The sequence below is a fragment of the Salmo trutta genome, chromosome 31, assembly GCF_901001165.1.
Source record: "Salmo trutta chromosome 31, fSalTru1.1, whole genome shotgun sequence".
NCBI classification, from domain to species: domain Eukaryota; kingdom Metazoa; phylum Chordata; class Actinopteri; order Salmoniformes; family Salmonidae; genus Salmo; species Salmo trutta.
The window spans coordinates 22,694,315-22,717,048 of NC_042987.1; the positions used below are offsets into that span (position 1 = coordinate 22,694,315).

A 22,734-nucleotide genomic window follows, 5' to 3' on the forward strand; every position below is an offset into this window, starting at 1 on the left:
TTAATTCAGCGCATTTCAGCAGTAAGGCTATCTCAACACAGAGTGCTCAGGACTCATCGTCGAATCATACAAAATTTGTTTAACACCAGTCAAACAAAAGTCAAATGACCAAAGTTGCTAAGCTTGCTAGATAACCTCCTTCAACAAATGACAGAATACAGTGCCTTCGGAAAGTATTCAGACCCCTTGACTTTTTCCACATTTCCTTAAGTAAATTGTCATGGAAGTGAATTTGTGTTTATACAGGACCTCCCGCCCTCACCTACCTTCAACCAATCATGTCAATGCAGAGCTCTACACGGCACACCGCATTGTTACAAAATGTGGGAGACGCACAGCAATGTGGTGCACAGCTCAATTTAGCCTCTGCATGCCTCCGGAGGCTCCTCAATTGCTTCACACCCTCCATACGGAGCCTCTGACCACATTTAATGATCAAGCATAAATTGCCTTTTATGTGTAGACCATGTATCAAAAAGAGAATGGCAAGTCATATTCTATTTTCTATTTCAACAGATAGATGGGCTACATATAGTAAGACAGAGGGGTGCTGTTTCGCTCGCTCGGATGCTTTCTCCGGTGAGATACACTGAGTGTATTGGTTGAAACATTTTTATAATAAGAAGATTGTGGGAGCTGTACAGTTAGATTTCAGTGCTGCCTTTGATATTATTGACCATAACCTGTTGTTGAGAAAACATATGTTTCATGGCTTTTCAAACTCTGCCATATAGTGGATTCAAAGCTGTCTATCTATTAGAACTCAGAGGGTTTTCTTTAATGGAAGCCTCTCTAATGTCAAACAGGCAGAGTGTGGTGTACCACAGGGCAGCTCTCTAGGCCCTCTACTCTTTTTTCCCTTTTTACCAATGACCTGCAACTGGCATTAAACAAATCCTGTGTGTCCATGTATGCTGATGACCCAACCCATAGTGACAAAAAAATACCTTATTTACACAAGTATTCATACCCTTTGCATGAGTCTCGAAATTGAGCTCAGGTGCATCCTGTTTCGATTGACCATCCTTGAGATATTTCTACAACTTGATTGGAGTCCACTGTGGTCAATTCAATTGATTGGACATGATTTGGAAAGGCACACAGTTGACAATGCATGTCAGCACAAAAACCAAGCCATGAGGTTGAAGGAATTGTCCGTAGAGCTCTGAGACAGGATTGTGTCGAGGCAGAGATCTGGGGAAGGGTACCAAAACATTTCTGCGGCATTGAAGGTCCCCAACAACACAGTGGCCTCCATCATTCTTAAATGGAAGAAGTTCCTAGAGCTGGCCCAGTTTGGCCGGGCTATGTCACTGGCTGTTGAATAGTGTGTCCCACATGTCCCAGAGAAAGTTACAGCCTTATTCTAAAATTGATTACATTTTTTCATCAATCTACACACAATACCCCATAATGACCAAGCAAAAAAAGGTTTTTAGAATTCTTTGCTAGTTTATTAGAAATAAAAATCTGAAATATCATATTTGCTTTATCTTGGCCAGGTTGCAATTGTAAATGAGAACATGTTCTCAAATTGCCTACTTGGTTAAATAAAGGTGAAATAAATAAATAAAATAAAAATGTACATAAGTATTCAGACCCTTTATTCAGTACTTTGTTTAAGCACCTTTGGCAGAGATCGAGTCATCTTGGTTATGACGCTACAAGCTGTGGTGGATGAATCAGAATTAGTTGGGTAACATAGATAATTAAGATGATTTATTAGCATAATATGCTTATGTGAGATATTTGTCATTGGAATGTATCCTTTGGACTCTGGTGTCTTTTAGTTGCACCTTTCCCTTAGCTGGGGCTCAGTCACTTGGGGCCCAGAGAGGGGAGAGGTCAGACTTGTCTTTGACATATCTCTGTTGCTATGCAGAATAACAGACAGGGAGGAGGACAAAATGGAACATTGTCTTCATATGTGAATGGGTCTTTACCTATTCTTAAACCATGTGAAGAGATGGCGTGATTAATGGGGAACCAATTATATGTGTCCACAATGTCTGTGCGCAAGTCACTCCCCTCAGTGAGCTTGTCCAGGAGTGGGATCAAGAGGGGGTTTACTTGAGATGGGAGTATCTAGAGTTGACAATTGATATATGCCATTGGATGAGATGGTGTTTTTGTACTATGAAGTAACAGGAACGAGATTAGAACCTCGTCATTAGGGACCAAACTGAACGATAATTTATAGCGAATGTTATCTGGTTAAGGGATACTCCTTTCTCAAGTATAAGGTCCCTTTGTGAACAGTTCCTAAGATCTGTTGTTCGTCATGTATGTTGAGAGGGGTGGATCTTGGGTATAAAAGCTCTTTGTACTTATGTGTAGTCACTTTTCAATGGTTCATTAGAGATAGCGCATCATTGAAAGTCAAGTGCTTTTGCAAAAGCATCTTAATTATTAAAGATGTAGTTTTAAGTATAACTCTGACTGGTGTGTGAAGTTTGTAACTCTCCTCATTTGGTAATGCAGACATTAGCCACCACAAATTGGCACACTTGTATTCTTCTCTGCAGATCCTCTCAAGCTCTGTCAAGTTGGATGGGGAGCATTGCTGCACAGGTCTCTCCAGATATGTTTGAACTAGTTCAAGTCCGGGTTCTGGCTGGGTCACTCAAGGACATTCAGAGACTTGTCCCGAAGCCACTCCTGCGTTGTCTTGGCTTTGTGCTTAGGGTCATTGTCCTGTTGGAAGGTAAAGGTCCTGAGCCCTCTGGAGCAGGTTTTCATCAAGGATCTCTCTGTACTTTGCTCCATTAATCTTTGCCTCGATCCTGACTAGTTTCCACGTCCCTGCCACTGAAAAACATCCCCACAGCACGATGCTGCCACATCATGCTTCACCATGGGGATGGTACCAGGTTTCCTCCAGATGTGATGCTTGGCATTCAGGCGAGGGGTTAAATTCGTAAGACCCATTTCAGTTGAAGGCATTCAGTTGTACAACTGACTAGGTATCCCCCTTTCCATTTCTCCTTCCAAAGAGTTCAATCTTGGTTTCATTAGACCAGAGAATCTTGTTTCTCGTGGTCGGAGTCTTTAGGTGCCTTTTGGCAAACTCCAAGCGGACTGTCATGTGCGTTTTACTGAGGAGTGGCTTTCGTCTGGCCACTCTACCATAAAGGCCTGATTTGTGGAGTGCTGCAGAGATGGACTGTCAACTGTGGTACCTTATATAGACAGGTGTGTGCCTTTCCAAATCATGTCCAATCAATTGAATTTACCCTCAGGTGGACTCCAATCAAGTTGTAGAAACATCTCAAGGATGATCAATGGAAACAGGATGCATCTGAGCTCAATTTCGAGTCTTATAGCAAAGGCTCTGAATAGTTATGTAATTTGTATTTTATTTATTCAATTTTAGAATAAGGCTTTAAAGTCAAGGGGTCTGAATACTTTCCGAAGGCACTGTATCTCCTATATTCGTCAAAACTGAATTGATTTATACAGATACAAGGTCAGCTCATGAATAACAGAAACATGAAGAGTGGAAATAGTTTAAATATCAAGTTATCTTAATGGGGACCAACTCTGTTGAATAAATATCCATATCTACTCTCACACTGTTTGTTGATCACAAAAAAATGACTACCATTCCCAGTCTCCCCTATGAGACAGCACAGAGAAGTGGGGGAAATGTTATAGTGGTCTTTTGGCATGCATAGGCGGGAAACGTGCTTTGATAATGCAATTTATGGATTACAGAAAAAAGTTAGGAATTTTTATGCAGGATATGGGATTTGGGGTTTAATTGGTATTGGGACTGGATAGGAAAATAGACCACGCTCTAGGACAGGATAGAATTTTCCCTCATGCCTCTGAATTGTTAACAGAGTTCATGTCACTGACAGAGATGCCTATGTAGTGAATTGTGCATAGGCCTATCAAATGTCTGAAGAGTCACAACGAAAGCTCAAAGAGGCACATGGTCTGTTATAGGCTGTAGGGGTGTCCTGTAGTGTTTATTAACTGCATTCGGGTCGCGTGTGCATTCTGGCAGTGTCAATTATACGTGTGCTTTGAATTTATGGCAACTTGGTGTGAAGAAAATACGCTAGGCTAAAGGCTTCCACGTGACAACCTTTTTGGATAATGTGCTATTTTATTTTTTGTTAATCTGATGCTGTGTATTTTGTGAAATTGTATTAGTAGCGACATTGGAGGAAAATGTAATTTCCTTGGTTTTGTCTTTTTTTCTGGGGGTGTGGAGGTGGGCGAAGATTGTTCCTGGGACAGTTACCCAGTAGGGGAAACCGGGGATTGTTGTAACACTTTTTGCATTTTTTGTACATTTCTCAGAAATTGTTTGAGCTACTACATTCAAAATGTGTTAGGAACAACTTCCATCTGTCTGCTACAAATTGTTATAAGTATTAGGTCTTTAAATCAAACAGACAAGGAGTGAAATGTTACAATTTACCCCATCTCCCGGGTCAGTTGTAACAGGCCTTGGGATGAAATATAACAGTTTGAAAAAATGCTTAAATCACGACATGCAACAAATTATTGAAAGGATTTATTGAGAACATGAGAACAACATTGCAATGTTTAGCATTTTGTTTTGCAGAAATAATAAAGTCAATACAAATCCTAAAAATGTGAATTATTTTTACACTCCATTAACTAGCCCTTCTCAACTAAACAACATCTGACAACTTAGCAACATCTGAACTAAACAACTGAATGTTTGTGGTGTGTGTGTGTGTGTGTGTGTGTGTGTGTGTGTGTGTGTGTGTGTGTGTGTGTGTGTGTGTGTGTGTGTGTGTGTGTGTGTGTGTGTGTGTGTGTGTGTGTGTGTGTGTGTGTGTGAGAGTGAATTTGAAAGAGAGCGGTGGTGTGTGTGTGGGAATGTTGGACATGTTCAATCAGAGTCACAGTTATGACAATGGTATGGTAGTGCTGGGGTACAGGCTTGGTGGGCCCATCATTTGCATTCCCAGCCATGCACCCAGATGTTAAAACTAACCCTGACCCAATTTTAGCTACATGTTAAAACTTTAGCATTGCTAACTTACATCAAATTAAACCTGAAATAAGTTTGGTGAATCGAACTACAAAGCAGGTGATGCCATCACAAAAACAAATTTGCCCCCCAAAATTACTTTCTTACCTCAAAATCCGATTTTTAGCAATAAAATATGCAGAGTTTATCACAGGGTCTTGCTTCTTCACATGGGGGTTGAGGACTAAACTGAGCATGTGCAGAGTGAGTCACATGATTTTAGCTTGTTCCTGATTGTAGATATTAAGAGTGTTGCAACTATCCCGTGTTACAGCCTTCCCCGGTCTCCCCTACAGAATGACACAGTGACCTGCGGTGAATTTGGTGGCTGGGAAAGCACGGGCTATTATCAAAGCTCCAACAACCAGTGTGACATAGGCAATTAACCGAAATTGACAAACAATTTTCACCAAATGTAAATACCAATGTAGCCAAGCAATAGCCTTCAATGGCCACATATTTCATATCATCCAACATGACACTGCTCAACTCAGCTCAGATTTATGTAACATCCACAGTTAAAACTTATAGGGGGCACATTTCATCCAAATAATTCGCAACGCAAACTCCATAACCTTTCACAATGGATTTACAATTATTTTAATGCTCGGGGCATGCAAACACACAATAATATGTAAGGTTCTAACGAAATTTCCATATCAACAATTGAAACTACTGAAAAATGCAGTTTAAACATAAAAAAGTGTCTCATCAAAAATAAATTCTGAAACACAATCAAAACAAACGGAAAATGCATTCAACAAGTTTGTACAGTCACAAGCTTGATGTAGTCATTAAGTGCTAGGAATAAGGGACCACATACTAATATTTTGACTACTTTAATACAAAGTGAATTTGTTCAAATACTTGTGACACCTTCAAATGCAGGGACTAGATACATCAAGTGCCTTCATTTCTAAACAGTAAGACAGATATGTATGAAAATAGCCTCAAATAAAGTAAAAATAGCCTCAAATTATGTACTGTCCTCTCATATGAAACATTTGATCTTGTAATGAGTACAATGGGAGACAGAGAGCTGGTTTCAAGCGCAGGGCGCAGCAGGTGTTTATTGGGACCACAGGAGGAGGCAGGTAGCTGGGTCCAGGGACAGGCAGAAGGTCATACACAGGAAGAGGCAGGTAGCTGGGTCCAGGGACAGGCAGAAGGTCATATACAGGAGGAGGCAGGTAGCTGGGTCCAGGGACAGGCAGAAGGTCATACACAGGAGGAGGCAGGTAGCTGGGTCCAGGGACAGGCAGAAGGTCATACACAGGAGGAGGCAGGTTGCTGGGTCCAGGGACAGGCAGAAGGTCATACACAGGAGGAGGCAGGTAGCTGGGTCCAGGGACAGGCAGAAGGTCATACACAGGATGAGGCAGATAGCTGGGTCCAGGGACAGGCAGAAGGTCATACACAGGGACTCAAAAAAAAAGTAACAGTACAGGCAGGGAAAAGGCTAATAACATAGTCCGGGAGATCAGGCAAGAGGTTGATGACAGGAAATGTGACAGGCAAAAGTACAGGCAGGGAATAGGCAAAAAGGCATCGTTAGGGAGGATGGCCAAAACGACGATACACTGGAGGAGTAAAACAGAAATAAACAGCGCTCCGAATAGAATGTGTATCAAAACAAACAATACTTCACAATGATGGGGTGCAAAGAACTGAACTAAATACTGTATGTAAATGACATACAGGTGTGTGAACAGGTGATCAGAATTCAGGTGATTGGGATCTGGAGAGTGAGCTGCGTTCAGGGGATCTATGTGTCGGAGAGTGTGAGCTGGAAAGTGGGCTGGAAAGTGAGCTGCGTTCAGGGGATCAATGTGTTTGAAAGTGTGAGTTGGAAGCAGACGTTACAGATCTCAAATCCAAAATGCTGAATTATAGAGCCAGATTAAAAGTTTTAGCTTTACTGGTCAAATAAATACGTAGGGGAGTGCATGTACTATATACAGTATCTATGCTCAGGTTAAATTTGCCTAGTATTTGTTCATGGTTGAGTCATTTCACTTCTTAGATAGTTTTACATTGTGTGCTCCCAATGAACTATCCCTTTAGTGTTTTTGCAATTCATGCATATTCCATTGACCAATCACCATACCTTTAAAAGTAACCCAAGCTATTTATTAAGCATGTATGCTATTACTGTGCGGATTTTCCAGTTGTCAAACACCATGGCCTCTCTTTCTGTGTAGAGCAGAGCAGACAGTCACTTCATTTTGGTTTTCAGTTTCCACAGACCACACAAGTTCAGACCTCGACTATAAGTTCTACACTACCAATTTTCAAATGACTGTGTGCCAAAGAGGCAGTGGTTAAATCTAACATGCTTGAGAAAGAGGTCACTTATATTCACCCTAAAGGTTTGAACCAAGTCGTTTAAAAAATATATTTGGCCCGTTATTTTGATATCATAGCCTATAATTTCTCTTTCCGAGAAAGTCAAAAAGCTGGATGACATCACTGTCAACATGACATAATTTGGAAGACACAGTTCCATGCTCCTTGAAGCCCTTATGGCTGGCTGAGCACAATTCATGGTTAGGAACGTGGGATAAAAACGTGCTTAGATGGAGTGATGACTGCTGGCTTTCTGCTTGAAATTACGACACGCTTCATGTCCCTTTTGTAAAACATAGGCTGCCTGCACTATAATGAATGTGACTTCTTTAACATCAGTCTTTAATAACCTTGTAAAATAAAGTGATGTTCTCTCTGGAAAAAACCTGAATAGACCCAAAAGGTGCCAAGGGCTCTTTGTGCATGTCAAAAGTGTAATATCAATTTCACCAATTATTCTACTTATTTTTCCATCTAGCCATGACTACTAGACTTCACTGGCTCTCAAGAGCCCTCTGCCTGATAGGCATACTGTGCACTGTCACTACCACATATGTGACAGAAGATTCTCCAGCCCCCGCTGAGAAAGGAGTCACCTTCAGCCACATCTATAAAATAGACCTGGCCAAGAGCCCTGACTGTAAATTGGCCTTGCAGACCATGCCTCACCAGCAGGACCAGGGATTAGGTCTGCAAGAGCTGGAGGGGGGCCCTACTCTGGAGGGGGACAAGGACATAGTATTCAGGCACCAAATCAACCTCAAGACCCCAAAGTGTGACTGTGATGAGTCGGAGCGCTTCAAGTCTTTGCTGTACAGAGTCAACGGGCTGGAGGAGGAGGTGGAACACCTGAAGAGTCAGTGCTCCCAGGGCTGCTGTGGTGGCAAAGGTGGTGGAGCAGGAGGTACAGTACAGTTTATCACCATAAGATCTGACAGCGCATCTATATTCAATAGCTACAATATATCTGAATCTATTTAGGAACATAACCTTAGATATCATTCAAAACTGGGAAACTGTTGTTTGAAAAATGATTGGTCTACAGACACTGACATTACAGTACACTTACAGTAAAGACTCTTCAAATATCACATAACGCAATTTTTTTCTTCTAAATTTCCACAGGTGTGGACACTAGCTGTAGTGGCCACGGGACCTACCAGCATGACACCTGCAGCTGCCAATGTAACCCTGGCTGGGAAGGCCCAGACTGCTCTATCTCCACCTGTCCTGATGAGTGCAACGACCATGGCCGCTGTGTGGACGGGAAGTGTGTGTGCCTTGCTGGCTACATGGGGAGTGACTGCAGCCAGCTGATGTGCCCAGGCAACTGCAACGATAAGGGATACTGCATGGACGGGAAGTGTGTGTGCTTCAGCCACTTCACCGGCGAAGACTGCAGCGAACAGAAATGCAGTCCTGACTGCGTCCACGGCACCTGCGTGAATGGAATGTGTATCTGTGACGAGGGCTTCTTTGGGGATGATTGCTCTGCAGGTAAGGGCCCGTATTCACAAAGTGTCTCAGAGTAGAAGTGCTGATCAAGGATAAGGTCATAATCATCATTATAATCTAAAAGAGAAACTGATCCCAGATCAGCACTCCTACTCTGAAATGGCCTAGGTCTACATTACAAACTCTACCTGTTGTTGATTCTGAGAACTGGAATGCAGAAAATATACAGAGAATGCATAACATCTACAGAGAATGTAGAACATCTACAGCTGTAGAGGCCTAAGGGTTCTGGGGTGTCAAACACTTTAAACATGACGTTAGGTATTGCAGTTATTTGACTATTAGTTATTAAAAAGCAGTTATTTGACTTAGGTGCATAGAAGCAGAACATTTGCAGTCAAAACATTCTGACAGATTAATTTACTGCTTCCACACTTATGAAAGTGGACGTAATTGCTGCAGCCTCAGGCCATGTCTGCCAATCAACTGTGTAATGATTTCACTTTGTTAAAACCAAGTTTGCCTTGTGCACAGACCTAGGGAAGCAGGTCAGCTATTGCAATCACTGAGATTCAGATTTTCAAGCAGCGCCGCATGAGATATTTGGAGAGTTATAGCAAGTTTCATATAGGAACTGTTGATTTAATTCCAACAATTTGCAGGACAAATATTATGAGTCTGGGACAAAAGCTATAGTATACTGAGACATTTTCTGTTTTGTGTGGAAGAGTGCATTTGAAGCGTACAGAAAGAGTACAGAAAATGATCAGACCTTGAGGTGCACTATCATGAATTCTATTTCCCTTCAGCAACAACTTAAAGCAATGCTAACCTCCATAACTCACTACTATGATTGTGTCTGGGATTTGAATGTAAGCCTTTGGAGATTTGGGGTGTTTTTATAATGATAAAGAACTCAGACACACATTTCAAATAAATCACCAAGAGAATATTTTATTCTCCCCACAAAAGACCTTGGTGGATTTCTGTGGATTTCTAAACAAAAGATCATAGCCGTACAGATGCTGCATGTGGATTTGGTCTGCTTTCCATGTACACATCCTGAGTTGGCCCATAATGCTCTTTCCACCATGGCAGACTCAGTAAAAACAGGACCTTATATGAATCACTGAAAAGTGGAATCACTCACACAGACAAATGGCAGTTACAAGCAGTCTTGTTCATTCACATTTTTGCTTCACATTTCAGAATCACATTACATTCTCAAATGGGTGGTCTTGAATATTATTTGCAATGTAATTATGTATGGTCACAGCACAACATGGAAACAGCTTCCCCACTTGTTTCTCGTATTAATTATGACACAGAGAACACTGGGCAGCACACGTTCAGCCCACTTGATGAAAAGCCTATTTACAGTTTTTAACACCAAACAGATTTTTCCTTGGTTCAGAACCTGCCACTGTAGATTTATGCTTCCCTTCTTTATGAAGTCCAAACATAATTTCTGTTAGGATATTAATTTTCTTCTTCAAAACACAGTATGCTTCCCCCATAACAATCAGTCAGGACACACATTTCCCTTCCTTTAGCTTTTTACAAATCTCTAGATGTTAATTTATTCGTCCCTTTGGCCGTACTGAAATATTATTTAAGTGCAAAATTGTTACTGGCAGTGGCTGTAGAAAATGTCAGGAACAGGCATAATAACTGCCACTTTATGAAAAGGCTCCTGCTGAAGAGAAAGCTTCCTGCCTTCATCATGTGGAACAATGTCCAAACTTGCTGTGCATTCTTTCCTGGTAAATGTGGTCTCCTGAACACCCATTTCATATTTCCCCCAATGTACAGTTACGCTTTTTCTGCGCATGAATTCCTCAAATTCACCACCTATGGTCGCCTGTGCATTTCCCTGTACCCGCAGGAATATCTTGGCGTGGAAAGTTTGCTCCGTACACTGCTGACTGGCCGTCTCCTGGGCTCACTTTCATGTTATTGAAAAGTCCCCCTATAGTCTCTGATTTGCCAGACCATATTTTCCACCATCTTAATTGATGGATCCTGGCTAGAGATAACACTGTAACCACAGAAAAGCAATATCCTTTCACCAATTTCCATCTTAGGTTTTTGAAAAACCACTAAAAGTAAACAAAAAATATTTTCCTTAAATCAGATATGTTATTTCTGTCAGAGTAACATCGAGTGAAGTGTGAAAAGAGTGAAAAAGAGAGAAAGCAATAACATAGCGACCTTAATACAATAGCTTCTGATCTCTTCAAGAGGGTCTCTTGGCATAACAGCTGACGTTTTGAACTGACAGGCCACCAGGTTTATCCTGGTTGGGGTTACCCCTCGAATTCATCAAAATAACATAGTGAGTAACAGAGTTTTGAACTGTCCCTTAACCAACCATACCTCTGTTCCCCCCTTAGTGTTTGGCCCTAACGGCCTGCATCTGGTCAGGGTGACTGATGTCTCGCTGCTGGTAGAGTGGCAGGCGGTGAGAGCAGCAGAGTACTATGTCTTGACCTGGCACCCTGAGGGCAACGATGCAGAGCTGGAGCGGGTCACCGTTCCCAACACAGAGACCTCCTACCTGATCACCGGTCTTAGGCCGGGGGTCACCTACATAGTGCAGGTGTACGCGGTCATCAAGGAGATCCAGAGCGAGGGGGACAGGATAGAGGCGACCACAGGTAAAGATGTGAAGTGAACCACAGTATGTTTCTCACAGCATTGATTTGTACTTTGTCCTTTTCTCTCACAAGTGGAGCTGCTTTCGTTTGTTGTAAGTGGTTCTGAATGCCAATTTTAATTTTCTGTCATCACATATAATTCACTGTGTACCGTATGTACAGTTGACCCAAATAACCCTGAAGTCTGTTTGTACTAAACTATTCCCTTAGTGATAGTTTGTTTACCATTAGGTTAAAGGTAATTACACTAGGCAGCCTAATTACAAGGAAATTAAGCCGTGGACACATTTTATGGAAATGAGGCTAGTTTACAGATGTGGCGAACACAGGAACTGAGCACAGAGCTTTGGGCTGTGGGAAACATCTCAGTGCATGACATTCCTCTCTGGGCATGAGAAAAGGCCTGCTCATCTGGCTATGACGAAGACTCTAGCCACACAAGACGCTTTAACTTCAAAACATTATCCCTTCCAAATGGTTGAAATCTTTTTTTTTCCCCTGAGAAAGAACATTTAAAGGACATTAGTCAGCCCCTTTCTGGTATTTAATTAGTTTTTCCTGTCCTTTAATGGGCTCGTATGCAAGATCACGTATAGGAAGAGCCTCACAGGAAACATGCTGTGGTTCTGTACTTCAGTTATGACACTCTTTGGTACCCTACTGGGCCTGTCTTATAACTTGTCCCCAATCAAACCATATAACTAATATATCATTATTGTGACATGAATGATTGTCAGCTTCGGTGATGTATAAATACAATGGTTAAATGTCACTATTTTGACATATTCTAATGAGACCATGTTGACCCTACACAGTGGTGTCTGGTATTGATGGTATCCGGGTATTGGGCCAGACTGAGGACTCTATCCAGGTGGACTGGCAGAACCCTGCAGCACCTCTGGACCACTTCAGACTGACCCATGCTAACCCTGACGGGCAGGAGGAGGAGCAGATCGTACCTATGAGTGCAGAGGCCAGGACCACCAACACCATCGTAGGTACGTCATTTAAACAAGGAGAACACTGTCTGGAATATTGTTAAATAGAATAGTATGTCATATTTTAAAACTGTTTCCTGTGTAACTGTCTGTTTTAATGTTCTCCACCTCCCCTCACTTGAGCAGGACACTCATAACCCTTTGAGCATTCACAGATAATCAATTTTGTTTGCTATGTACATAAATGGCTATAATCATTGAATAGTGTTCAAATGTATTGTGGTAGATTAAGAACCTTGAACCACTGTGAGGTTTTGCAGCTTACTTTCTCTCTGTGTGTTATACAGGACTGCAACCTGGCACTGAGTACCTCATCACAGTGCAAGGCATCAAAGGCACCATTGAGGGGAAAGCCTCCTTCGTCACCGGGGTCACAGGTGAATGCTGCTGATTCTAGACAACACAGGATATCTGGGGGTTTCAGGGAGTGAGGAGACACTATGGTAGTGTCCCAAATGGCACCCTGTTTCATGTATAGAATAGCCCTATGGGCCCTGGTCAGAAACAAGTGCACATCATAGGGAATAGGGTGCCATTTGGGACATGGATACCATATCCAACATCAGCCAGCTGTAACCACCCTCTGTAGCCCATTAGACCATGGTCTAACTCTAAATCATTCCCAACTCTACTGTGGGAACAGTGGACAGGCACAGAATGCGCTATAAAGCATGGAATGATGACATACAGTGCTGTACCCTGATATTAGGTCTTACTATAACAGACAATGATAATAGAATAATGACTGTGGTCAGGAATACTAATAATTATGGCTAGTGACTATGGGTCAGAAATTACAGTCAAATAATCTGGACAGGTTCTAATAATTGAGGTAAGAGTGGTTAGCGCAAAAATGTAAGAGGCAAGTGGAAGGGGGAAAAAGTAAGGAACTTGTCTGTTGGCCCTGCATTAAAGACCAAAATTGGTTAAAGAAAAGTGTGATAAATAAAAAAGTATACCAGTTTAATTTAGACCAAAAAATTGACAGCTGTGCCATATAGATTGTAAAATAGTTAGGAAGAGATTTTCCTTGTACCGACTCCATGGCACATGGTTTATGAACTGACACACAAAACAACGCCAGATTAAAAACGTAAAATTTAAAAATACATATATTATACACAATTCTTGCAACCAATTGAATGTTATATATATGGGGATACAACCATCCCTGCTCTGCAGATTTTGCTGCGAAGAGACCGAATCATTAGATCATTTGTTTTGGTACTGTCCATATGTAGCTTTTTGGTCGCAGGTCCAGGAATGGCTGAAGAATTACAACATTTACCTGGAGCTAACTCTGCAGATAGCACTACTGGGGGATCTGAAAAGTCATCGTCAATCGATCAATAATATAATAATACTTTTAGCAAAAACGTTTATCTTTAATTTACAATCTGTTGAAACTATGAGAATAGAAAGGTTCAGAACTTTTGTGAAACATCACAGCACAGTTGACACATTTTTGGCAAATTGAAATAAAAGATGGATGGTGTTAAGAGATAGATGGGAGGGGTTGAGCGGAGCTGAAGGGTGGGATTAAAAACAACAAGATAACTCATGTAAAAAATACTGTGTCCGTAAAACGTATATAGGTTCAGAACTTTTGTGAAACAGCACAGATAAAATTATATGGCACTGGATGGTCTTCAGAGATAGATGGGAGGGGTTGATGGTAGCTGAAGGATGGGATTAAAAACAAACAAAAAATAACTATTGTAAAATACATTGTGTCCGTAAAATATATATAGTATGTATAAACTGGAAGTAGAAACCTAAGTGTTGTTGTCTATTATTTTACTCCAATTAGGGTTAGGGGAAAATAATCAAGGAAAATATATTAAAAAAGCTGATCTACCTAAGAAATAATCTCATGTGGCTCAGTTGGTAGAGCATGGTGCTTGCAATGCCAGGGTTGTGGGTTTGACACCCATGGGGGACAAGTAGGAAAATATATGCACTCTATACAGTAAGTCAATCTGTATAAGTGTGCTTGCTAAATGACTAAAATGGTACTAGAACACATTTTGTAACAGCTCGATATTGTCACCAATGATCTGAGCCTTAAACTGAAAATAGTCCAGGATTTACATAAGCCATCTGGTCCTTTGAGAAATATTAACATGGGAATCCCTTATTTGGACTTCACAAGGATTCTGTTGAGTTGTTTGAGGACGAATTCATTAAGGATATTCACTTCTACAGCAGGTCATATCCAACCTGTTACTTGCCTCCTAGTTGACTGACTGACTGGTCTACAATGGCAACTTGGCCTGCTCCTTTTGTTAGGGTGATGTAGTAGTTCAAAAAGAAGAGCTCTCTGTCTCGTTACACTGACGATGCTATGTTTTCTCAACTCTCAGGCGACATTTAATGGTTTTAATTTGGACTTAACTCTTGTAGCGCTCCTGTTTGATGGTTGTCAGGTGGCTTCCATGATCTCACACATGCTTCCCCTACAGAACTAATCTTCGCATGATTCACAGTGGCTTGTCCTAAACCTTCCCGTGAGAAGTTGCACGTAAGGCTTATAGTGATTTTGTAATTCCCTTAGATAGGCATAAAATTAGTTCAAGATGAGTGTGTGGGCCGGGTCACCTATTACTGCTACTGCACAGTTTGTTCTCCTCAGAGCGATAAATTCACACACGTAAAAGAAAAATAGGAAAAAACGAACATAATAGCATTCACAAAGAGACAGTCTATTATGTCTGTGACTGTCTGTGAATGTATGAGCCTCCTACTAACTGTACAGAGTATGAAACTGTATCCTGCGGGGCCACCCCTGACAGCTCACATTACAGTATGGAAGCCTCAATTAGAGGAGCATTTTCCTCTCCTCTCAGCAAGTTATACATTACAGAATGTTCTCTCAGACAAGTGGCCGGTCCTCCACTTACAACAAGAGAGGAAAAGGGCTTTTCAATACCTCTCTCTTTCAGGACAGACTAAGTATGCAAATACTGTCATGCCATTTTATTCAATGGCTACAAAGGGCTCTCTCTTCTACTGTGTGGTCATCATGAATCCTTATTTCATAGACAATGAAACAGTGGAGTACGGTGCTAGACCTTGACACGTTTGCCAGGGCGCAGTAAGGAGACATGAATTACAGTGAACTGTTACAGCATTTGAACAAGCCAAAATCGATTGAATCGTTACCTGTCATAGAGACCTGCCAGAGCATTGTAAGGCTCATAAACACAACATAGTAGTCTGCTGGTGTTACCTAATCAGATTCAATCAAGTTTACACAGGAGCGGCCGTATAACCAGAAGCAGCTGCATAGCTAGGTGAAAGCCAGGGAATGTGTTTAGCCTTCATGTTATATGGTCCCTGGACTCGAAGGTCCTGTGGAGCTGTGGAGTACAGCCGGGCTGCAGTTGGTACATACAGTAGGCGGAGGCGGACTCTGGCGCCCTTAGTCCTTATTCTTCAGAGTTATTCTGAGGTGCTGAAGTTACTAATCTCTTCTTCTCCTAATAAACCTCTTCAGAAATAGTTTTGAGCTGGTAATTTCAGTGTGGGTGGACTTTAGGTCTATACATACATAACCACGTACACTGCTGTTTAGAAAAATGGCACCCTTCCGATAGGGCCGGGACGATACAAGTATCGCGATAGTCGTTAGTATCGTGGCAAGGAAACAAAACACGAAGCGGATTTAACTTCTTTAGGAAAACAGCCCTAATGTAGGAAACAAACATAATTATGTTGTCATCCAGATTCACATGTATTTATTTTCCAAGCTACAGTATACCACACAATATTTTACATACCAAAGAGTTTGATCTGCTCCGGGTTTTCATTTTTGCCATGGAAAAAAATTTGCTATACTGGTATCGTCCGGCCCTACCTTCTGACACAGCTCTCCCTTGGGCTCCTCGAGCACTCAACTTTCTGCCGTCACTGCCCGTTTAAGTAAGGCTAGCGTGTAAATGCAGCTCGCTCCCCAGGCGGTAAGGCCTGTAAGGAGGCCTATGATGGAATAGCTGTTTTCCACATGGTAAACCACAACCAGTGTTTTGTAGTCTCCCACTCAGCCACTGTGGCGGCAGAACCTTGAGCTAACCCAATCCGTCATACGCCACGCCACGGCCTCGCCACACTGTCTTCAGCCTCTCCCACGGAAATAAAACACCTACCAAAGTGCTGATCTGTTCAAGCATGAGCAACCATGCATTGGAGAGGATGATAAAGCTGTGGCATGTGTTTCTGTCTGCATTTTTGTTTGATAAGTAAGAAAGATGTTTCTGACAAGTGCTCCCTATTGCAGGGAAATGAAGGTCTCAGCTTAGGACAACAGAGACAAGGCTTAACTCATACCCTGTACACATGCTTTTCTCAAAGTCTACTGCTACTTTGTTAACTTGTTGGCATTTTCTTGCGACTAATCTATTTGAGCTTGACGAGCAATGTACCCACATACAGTGGCAAAAAGACAACAGCTAAACCCTATACGTGGCTCCCATTCCCAGAACTTTGTCTTTGGATGCATCATTAATCAGTTTTCATGATGCGGATAGTGCGGTGACATAGAGCTGACCTTGGCGGAGTCACGGAGGAATAGCCCAATGATGATTTCTTTTACATGTTTTCTCACTTCCTCTCTCTCTCTCTCTCTCTCTCTCGCTCGCTCTCTCTCTCTCTCTCTCCCTCTCGATGTCACGCTTTCCTTACTCCAGCGACCACCATATAACTGCAACCCCATTCCCCTAACTCATCCTGCTCTGCTCTGTGCTCCGGTCTGGATCCCCCCTGTCAGTGTGCTCACATCCACCATATTTCTTCTCTGTCCTCCCATACCTTAAGCCCACTGACCTCCTCCTGTTTCCTCACAGAGAGAGAGAGAGAGAGCCTGTCTGTGTTCCTCTTCCAGCCTGCTACTAGGACCTCTGTCTGCCCATAAGATTACATTTTTCCGCATTTGATTGACCGACTTGGAAAAAAATGAATGCTTCAATAGTGTTTTATAAACCATCTGAGTGTCCTTGTAGAAAATAATTACGCTTCACACAGCATATCGTCTGCCTCCATCCTCATTAAATCAACAGATCTTGACGCTCCTACTAACCTCTTGACCAAAGAAGTGACAGAGGACACTGCTACCGTGGAATGGCAGAAGGTACAAGCAGAAATCGACGGCTACGTGATCAGCTACAGCTCTGCTGAGGGCTCCAGTGGGGAGATCCCTGTGGGGGCAGACAGCAGCTCCTACAGGCTGACTGGGCTGAGGCCTGGAGTCATCTACACAGTCTACATCTGGGCTGTCAAGGGCTCCCGGGTCAGCAGGAAGAGCTCCACACCAGCTGAGACAGGTAAACTGTTAACCTCATGTCTGACTCTGATAGCATAATAATTAAAAAATACAATTATTTAATAGTGATCACATTGTTTTTGTTTCCGTTCTAGAAATAGTCTTAAGTGACGTCTGTCTTTATGTTTTGATCCTGATGGCTTATGGATGAATGGGAGAGATCTTCTCATCCTATGCTTTCTGTAGGTCCTTTGACAATCGTTTTCTTTTGGGCTATTGTGGATAGTTCTTCAGGCTGTATTTTCACTTTTTAAAGGATGTACTTTACACAATGGCAACATGGTAAAAAAAAAAAAACTGTTAGGCAGACTTTCACCCTCCGATCTGTTGTGCATATTTCTCTTCCTCACATCTTTGCCAAGAGGGACACTCTCACTCAGACCTGTACTGGGAAGCTATTTTAAGTAATTAGGGTAGATACTTCTTTTGACATGAGTTTAGCATAGCCTAGCATTGTGGAACATGTTTGTGAGAATGTTTTGGCGACAACAAAGGAGATTTAACTCAAAGGGAACTAGCAAGTGTTTTTTTTTTTTCTCATTTAATTCTCAAGTGCAATACCAGCTGATGCCTGCCGTCAGGAAATACAGACCATAGAAAAGCACTGTGTAGTAAATGTCCTCTTGGCTCTCACATCGCATAAATATCATCACCCAGCGCTACTGTACTTTCCAAATCGATGTATGTTTTCTCCCCCACAATTCCATTGATACCCAAAGTGAACAATATGCTACATTAGGTTGTTGGTGATGTGGCGTTGTCTGGCCTTCAGGGACTGTTGGTGTGGGACATTGTGTTATTGGAAGCCTATAGCTGCCTTGTTATGGACACCTGTTTCAGTGAGAAAACGACTGAAACAGACATAGCACACTAACCTGTCCCATAAGTCAAACAACGGGATTCCACATGGATACAAACATCCAAGAGGGGTGAAATACAAGCACGGCCCTGTCGGCAGGCAGCGCTCCCCCTGTTTCCTCTGCTGACTGGTTAGGGGTAGGTTGGGGCAGGGTAGGATTTCTGGATCAGTGAACGTAAATGAACTGTGATACCGGACTGTGGGAAGCTTTCTGCTCTCAAACAAGAGGCTAAATTGAGTCTAAAATGGACACTGATATTTGATTTAAAAATGTTTTGAAAATGTATTGGCGAAGGCCAAAAGCCGACACGCGTTGGTTTTACTTTGGAAAATAAAGAAAGTAACATAATCCTGAACACATATAGCCTTTAGTGCCTGATACTTACATAGTATGTACTGAAACTAATGTACCTACTTATACTGATACCTTTTCAGATCTGGATGCTCCTGCTAACCTGTTGACCAGAGAAGTGACAGAGGACACAACGACAGTAACATGGGAAAAAGTCCAGGCTGAAATCGATGGCTATGTGATCAGTTACAGCTCTGCTGAGGGCTCCAGTGGGGAGATCCCTGTGGGGGCAGACAGCAGCTCCTACAGGCTGACTGGGCTGAGGCCTGGAGTCATCTACACAGTCTACATCTGGGCTGTCAAGGGCTCCCGGGTCAGCAGGAAGAGTTCCACACCAGCTGAGACAGGTCACTAACTTGTCTTATACTTTAAAGGGTCAACCATGTGGATGTCACAAGGGCCTGCTGAGGGGAGGACGGCTTATAATAATGTCTGGAGTGGAGTGAATAGAATGGCATCAAACACATGGAAATCATGTTTGGTGTATTTGATACCATTGCAGTGATTCCGCTCCAGCCATTACCACAAGCCTGTCCTCCCCAATTAAGGTGTCACCAACCTCCTGTGGTGGACATGGCTGTTACTTAGAATAGGACACATTTGTAATAGATCTGGGACTATAAAAAGGAGTGTGTACCACAACAAATTATCACTCAAACTTGTTTCACTTGTCCTTAGTCATACCTCAACTGACCATCACAGATAATTATATTTTCATATAATATGTTATACATAAAGGGACATTCCACTCCAAAATGTAGGTTTGTCAGATCAGACATAAAAAGAATGAGTCCACATCCCACGCCATTGGTTGCGTAGATCCAGCTAGTTAAATTCCTTAACCCCAAATTAATAGAAAAGATAAGCACTGCAAAGCTGGAAAGTACATGGTGCTTATCTTTCCTAGTCATTTAGAGTTTTGGCATATAGCTAGAACTACAAAACTGATGGCCTGGGATGGGAACTTATCTCAACAGAAGACCACTTTTGATGTCTGAAAACACAAGACAAAATCTGATTTTGGAGAATAATTCCTCAATATAAGACTGTAAATTGTATGCAAAATACTTGTGATACTTCTTAACAAATCATTACTAGAGAAATATTTTGCCTGTCACAAAAGTCCTTGTTTTTTGTTCTTGTGAAAATGTGCAACATAACTTTATTTCTCCTAGAGGGAAAAAAATAACAGCATGGAACACTACTATGATATTAACCCATTTACTAATGGTTCTCCAGATCTGGATGCTCCTACTAACCTCTTGACCAGAGAAGTGACAGAGGACACAGCCGATGTGTCGTGGGACAGACCTCTAGCGGACATCGACGGCTACATGATCAGCTACAGCTCTGCTGAGGGCTCCAGTGGGGAGATCCCTGTGGGGGCAGACAGCAGCTCCTACAGGCTGACTGGGCTGAGGCCTGGAGTCATCTACACAGTCTACATCTGGGCTGTCAAGGGCTCCCGGGTCAGCAGGAAGAGCTCCACACCAGCGGACACAGGTCACTAACAAGTTTCATACATTTTGAGTGTGAGGAGTGAGATCCCACACACTGTAGAAATGTTCATGAGTTGTCTGTGTTCAAGTTTTCCATAACCTGTAGGTAGGTAGGACTCAGGTCTGAACGGACAGTTCAGAGCTTCTGCTCCTTTTTATAACCTGTAGGGAACACAATATATGGTCTATACTTGTCATGTAGGTTTGTCACTTATGGGTGGCACAAATTGTGATATGGGGGAGTGGAATGTGCAGGGTATATGCAAATGAAATACTGTAGTATAATATTTAAGTTATAATGCCAGAGAAGCCGATGTTTGGAGAATATATTGCCACGGGTGTTGTTAGGCCAAAGTCGAAGTCGAGTAATACTATATTAATTACTTTAGTGTTTTTGCGGACTGTAGTGTTTTATTGACATTACTGTAGTATTTACTGTAGTTTTGTGGTGTGTAGTATGCTGTATTATTTACTATATTATTCTAGGAAATTATATAGTAAGTACTACACATGACCGAGGATACTACATTGTGTAGTATAATATACTACAGTATTTTACAGTTTACTACAGAATTCCATAGTATGTAATGTAGTATTCTATAGTAAGTAATGTAGTATTCTATAGTAAACTGTAGTATTTGATCATGTCCAAATACGTGCCTAAATCCAAAATGAATGGAAAAGAAAATTGTCTAAATTCATAATTTAAGATAGTGCCTGTATTTTGCATTCTTTTGGGATTTGGGGTGAGGGCACATGGGTACAGTAGATCTACACAACAGATGGCAAGGAACATGGACTTATATCAGTAGTAAACCATTTATGAGGCCTGAAACCTCTGACAAACTTTGATTTTGGTGTGTAGACTGTCCCTTTAAAGTCTCTCTTATATAATGAGAGTGATTTACAGCTCTCTCAGGTACAGCAGGTCTTGATACAGTAAATCAATTAAATGTCACAAACTTCATGACATGACACAGAATAGCATTAACCCTTATATCAATGGTTCTCCAGATCTGGATGCTCCTACTAACCTCTTGACCAGAGAAGTGACAGAGGACACAGCCGATGTGTCGTGGAACAGACCTCTAGCGGACATCGACGGCTACATGATCAGTTACAGCTCTGCTGAGGGCTCCAGTGGGGAGATCCCTGTGGGGGCAGACAGCAGCTCCTACAGGCTGACTGGGCTGAGGCCTGGAGTCATCTACACAGTCTACATCTGGGCTGTCAAGGGCTCCCGGGTCAGCAGGAAGAGTTCCACACCAGCTGAGACAGGTCACTAACAAGTTTCATACATTTTGAGTGTGAGGAGTGAGATCCCACACACTGTAGAAATGTTCATGAGTTGTCTGTGTTCAAGTTTTCCATAACCTGTAGGTAGGTAGGACTGAGGTCTGAACGGACAGTTCAGAGCTTCTGCTTCTTTTTATAACCTGTAGGGAACACAAAATATGGTCTATACTTGTCATGTAGGTTTCTCATTTATGGGTGGCACAAATTGTGATATGTGAATGGGCAGGGTATATGCAAATGAAATACTGTAGTATAATATTTAAGTTATAATGCCCGAGAAGCCAGTGTTTGGAGGATATATTGGAACAGGTGTTGTTGGCCCAAGTCGAAGTTGAGTAATACTATAGTTTATACTTTAGTGTTTTTGTGGGCTGTAGTGTTTTATTGACATTACTGTAGTATTTACTGTAGTTTTGCGGTCTAGTATACTGTAGTATTTACTATATTATTCTAACCGAGGGATACCACATTGTGTAGTATAGTATACTACATAATTCTATAGTATGTACTGTAGTTTTCTATAGTAAACCGTAATATTTGTTCATGTCCAACTACATGCCTAAATCTCAACACACTGTAGAGATTTTAGTTCATGAGTTGTCTTTGTTCAATTTTCCATAACCTGTAGGTAGGTAGGACTGAGGTCCAAACAGACAGTTCAGAACTTCTGCTCCTTTTTATAACCTGTAGAGAACACAATATATGATCTATACTTGTCATGTCGGTTTGTCACTTATGGGTGGCACAAATTGTGATATGGGGGAGTGGAATGTGCAGGGTATATGCAAATTAAATACTGTAGTATAATATTTAAGTTATAATGCCAGAGAAGCCGGTGTTTGGAGGATATATTGCCACGGGTGTTGTTAGGCCTAAGTCAAAGTCGTGTAATACTATATTAATTACTTTAGTGTTTTTGCGGACTGTAGTGTTTTATTGACATT

The 22,734-nt window shown here is 41.8% G+C and overlaps 1 protein-coding gene across 3 annotated transcripts in view; it reads left to right on the plus strand.

Moving 5' to 3' along the window:
* Positions 1-22,734, plus strand: part of tnn (tenascin N) — a 37,973-nt gene that overhangs the window by 5,798 nt on the left and 9,441 nt on the right. For 2 of the 3 annotated variants that reach the window (XM_029725702.1, XM_029725700.1), the window contains exons 2-10: positions 7,836-8,261; positions 8,483-8,854; positions 11,206-11,469; positions 12,285-12,467; positions 12,755-12,844; positions 17,522-17,785; positions 19,079-19,342; positions 20,235-20,498; positions 21,509-21,772. In XM_029725702.1, coding sequence (XP_029581562.1) covers positions 7,838-8,261; positions 8,483-8,854; positions 11,206-11,469; positions 12,285-12,467; positions 12,755-12,844; positions 17,522-17,785; positions 19,079-19,342; positions 20,235-20,498; positions 21,509-21,772 — 2,389 coding nt within the window. In that variant the 5' untranslated portion in view covers positions 7,836-7,837. The remainder of the gene's footprint in view (positions 1-7,835; positions 8,262-8,482; positions 8,855-11,205; positions 11,470-12,284; positions 12,468-12,754; positions 12,845-17,521; positions 17,786-19,078; positions 19,343-20,234; positions 20,499-21,508; positions 21,773-22,734) is intronic. The other variant, XM_029725701.1, reaches the window with a different exon arrangement.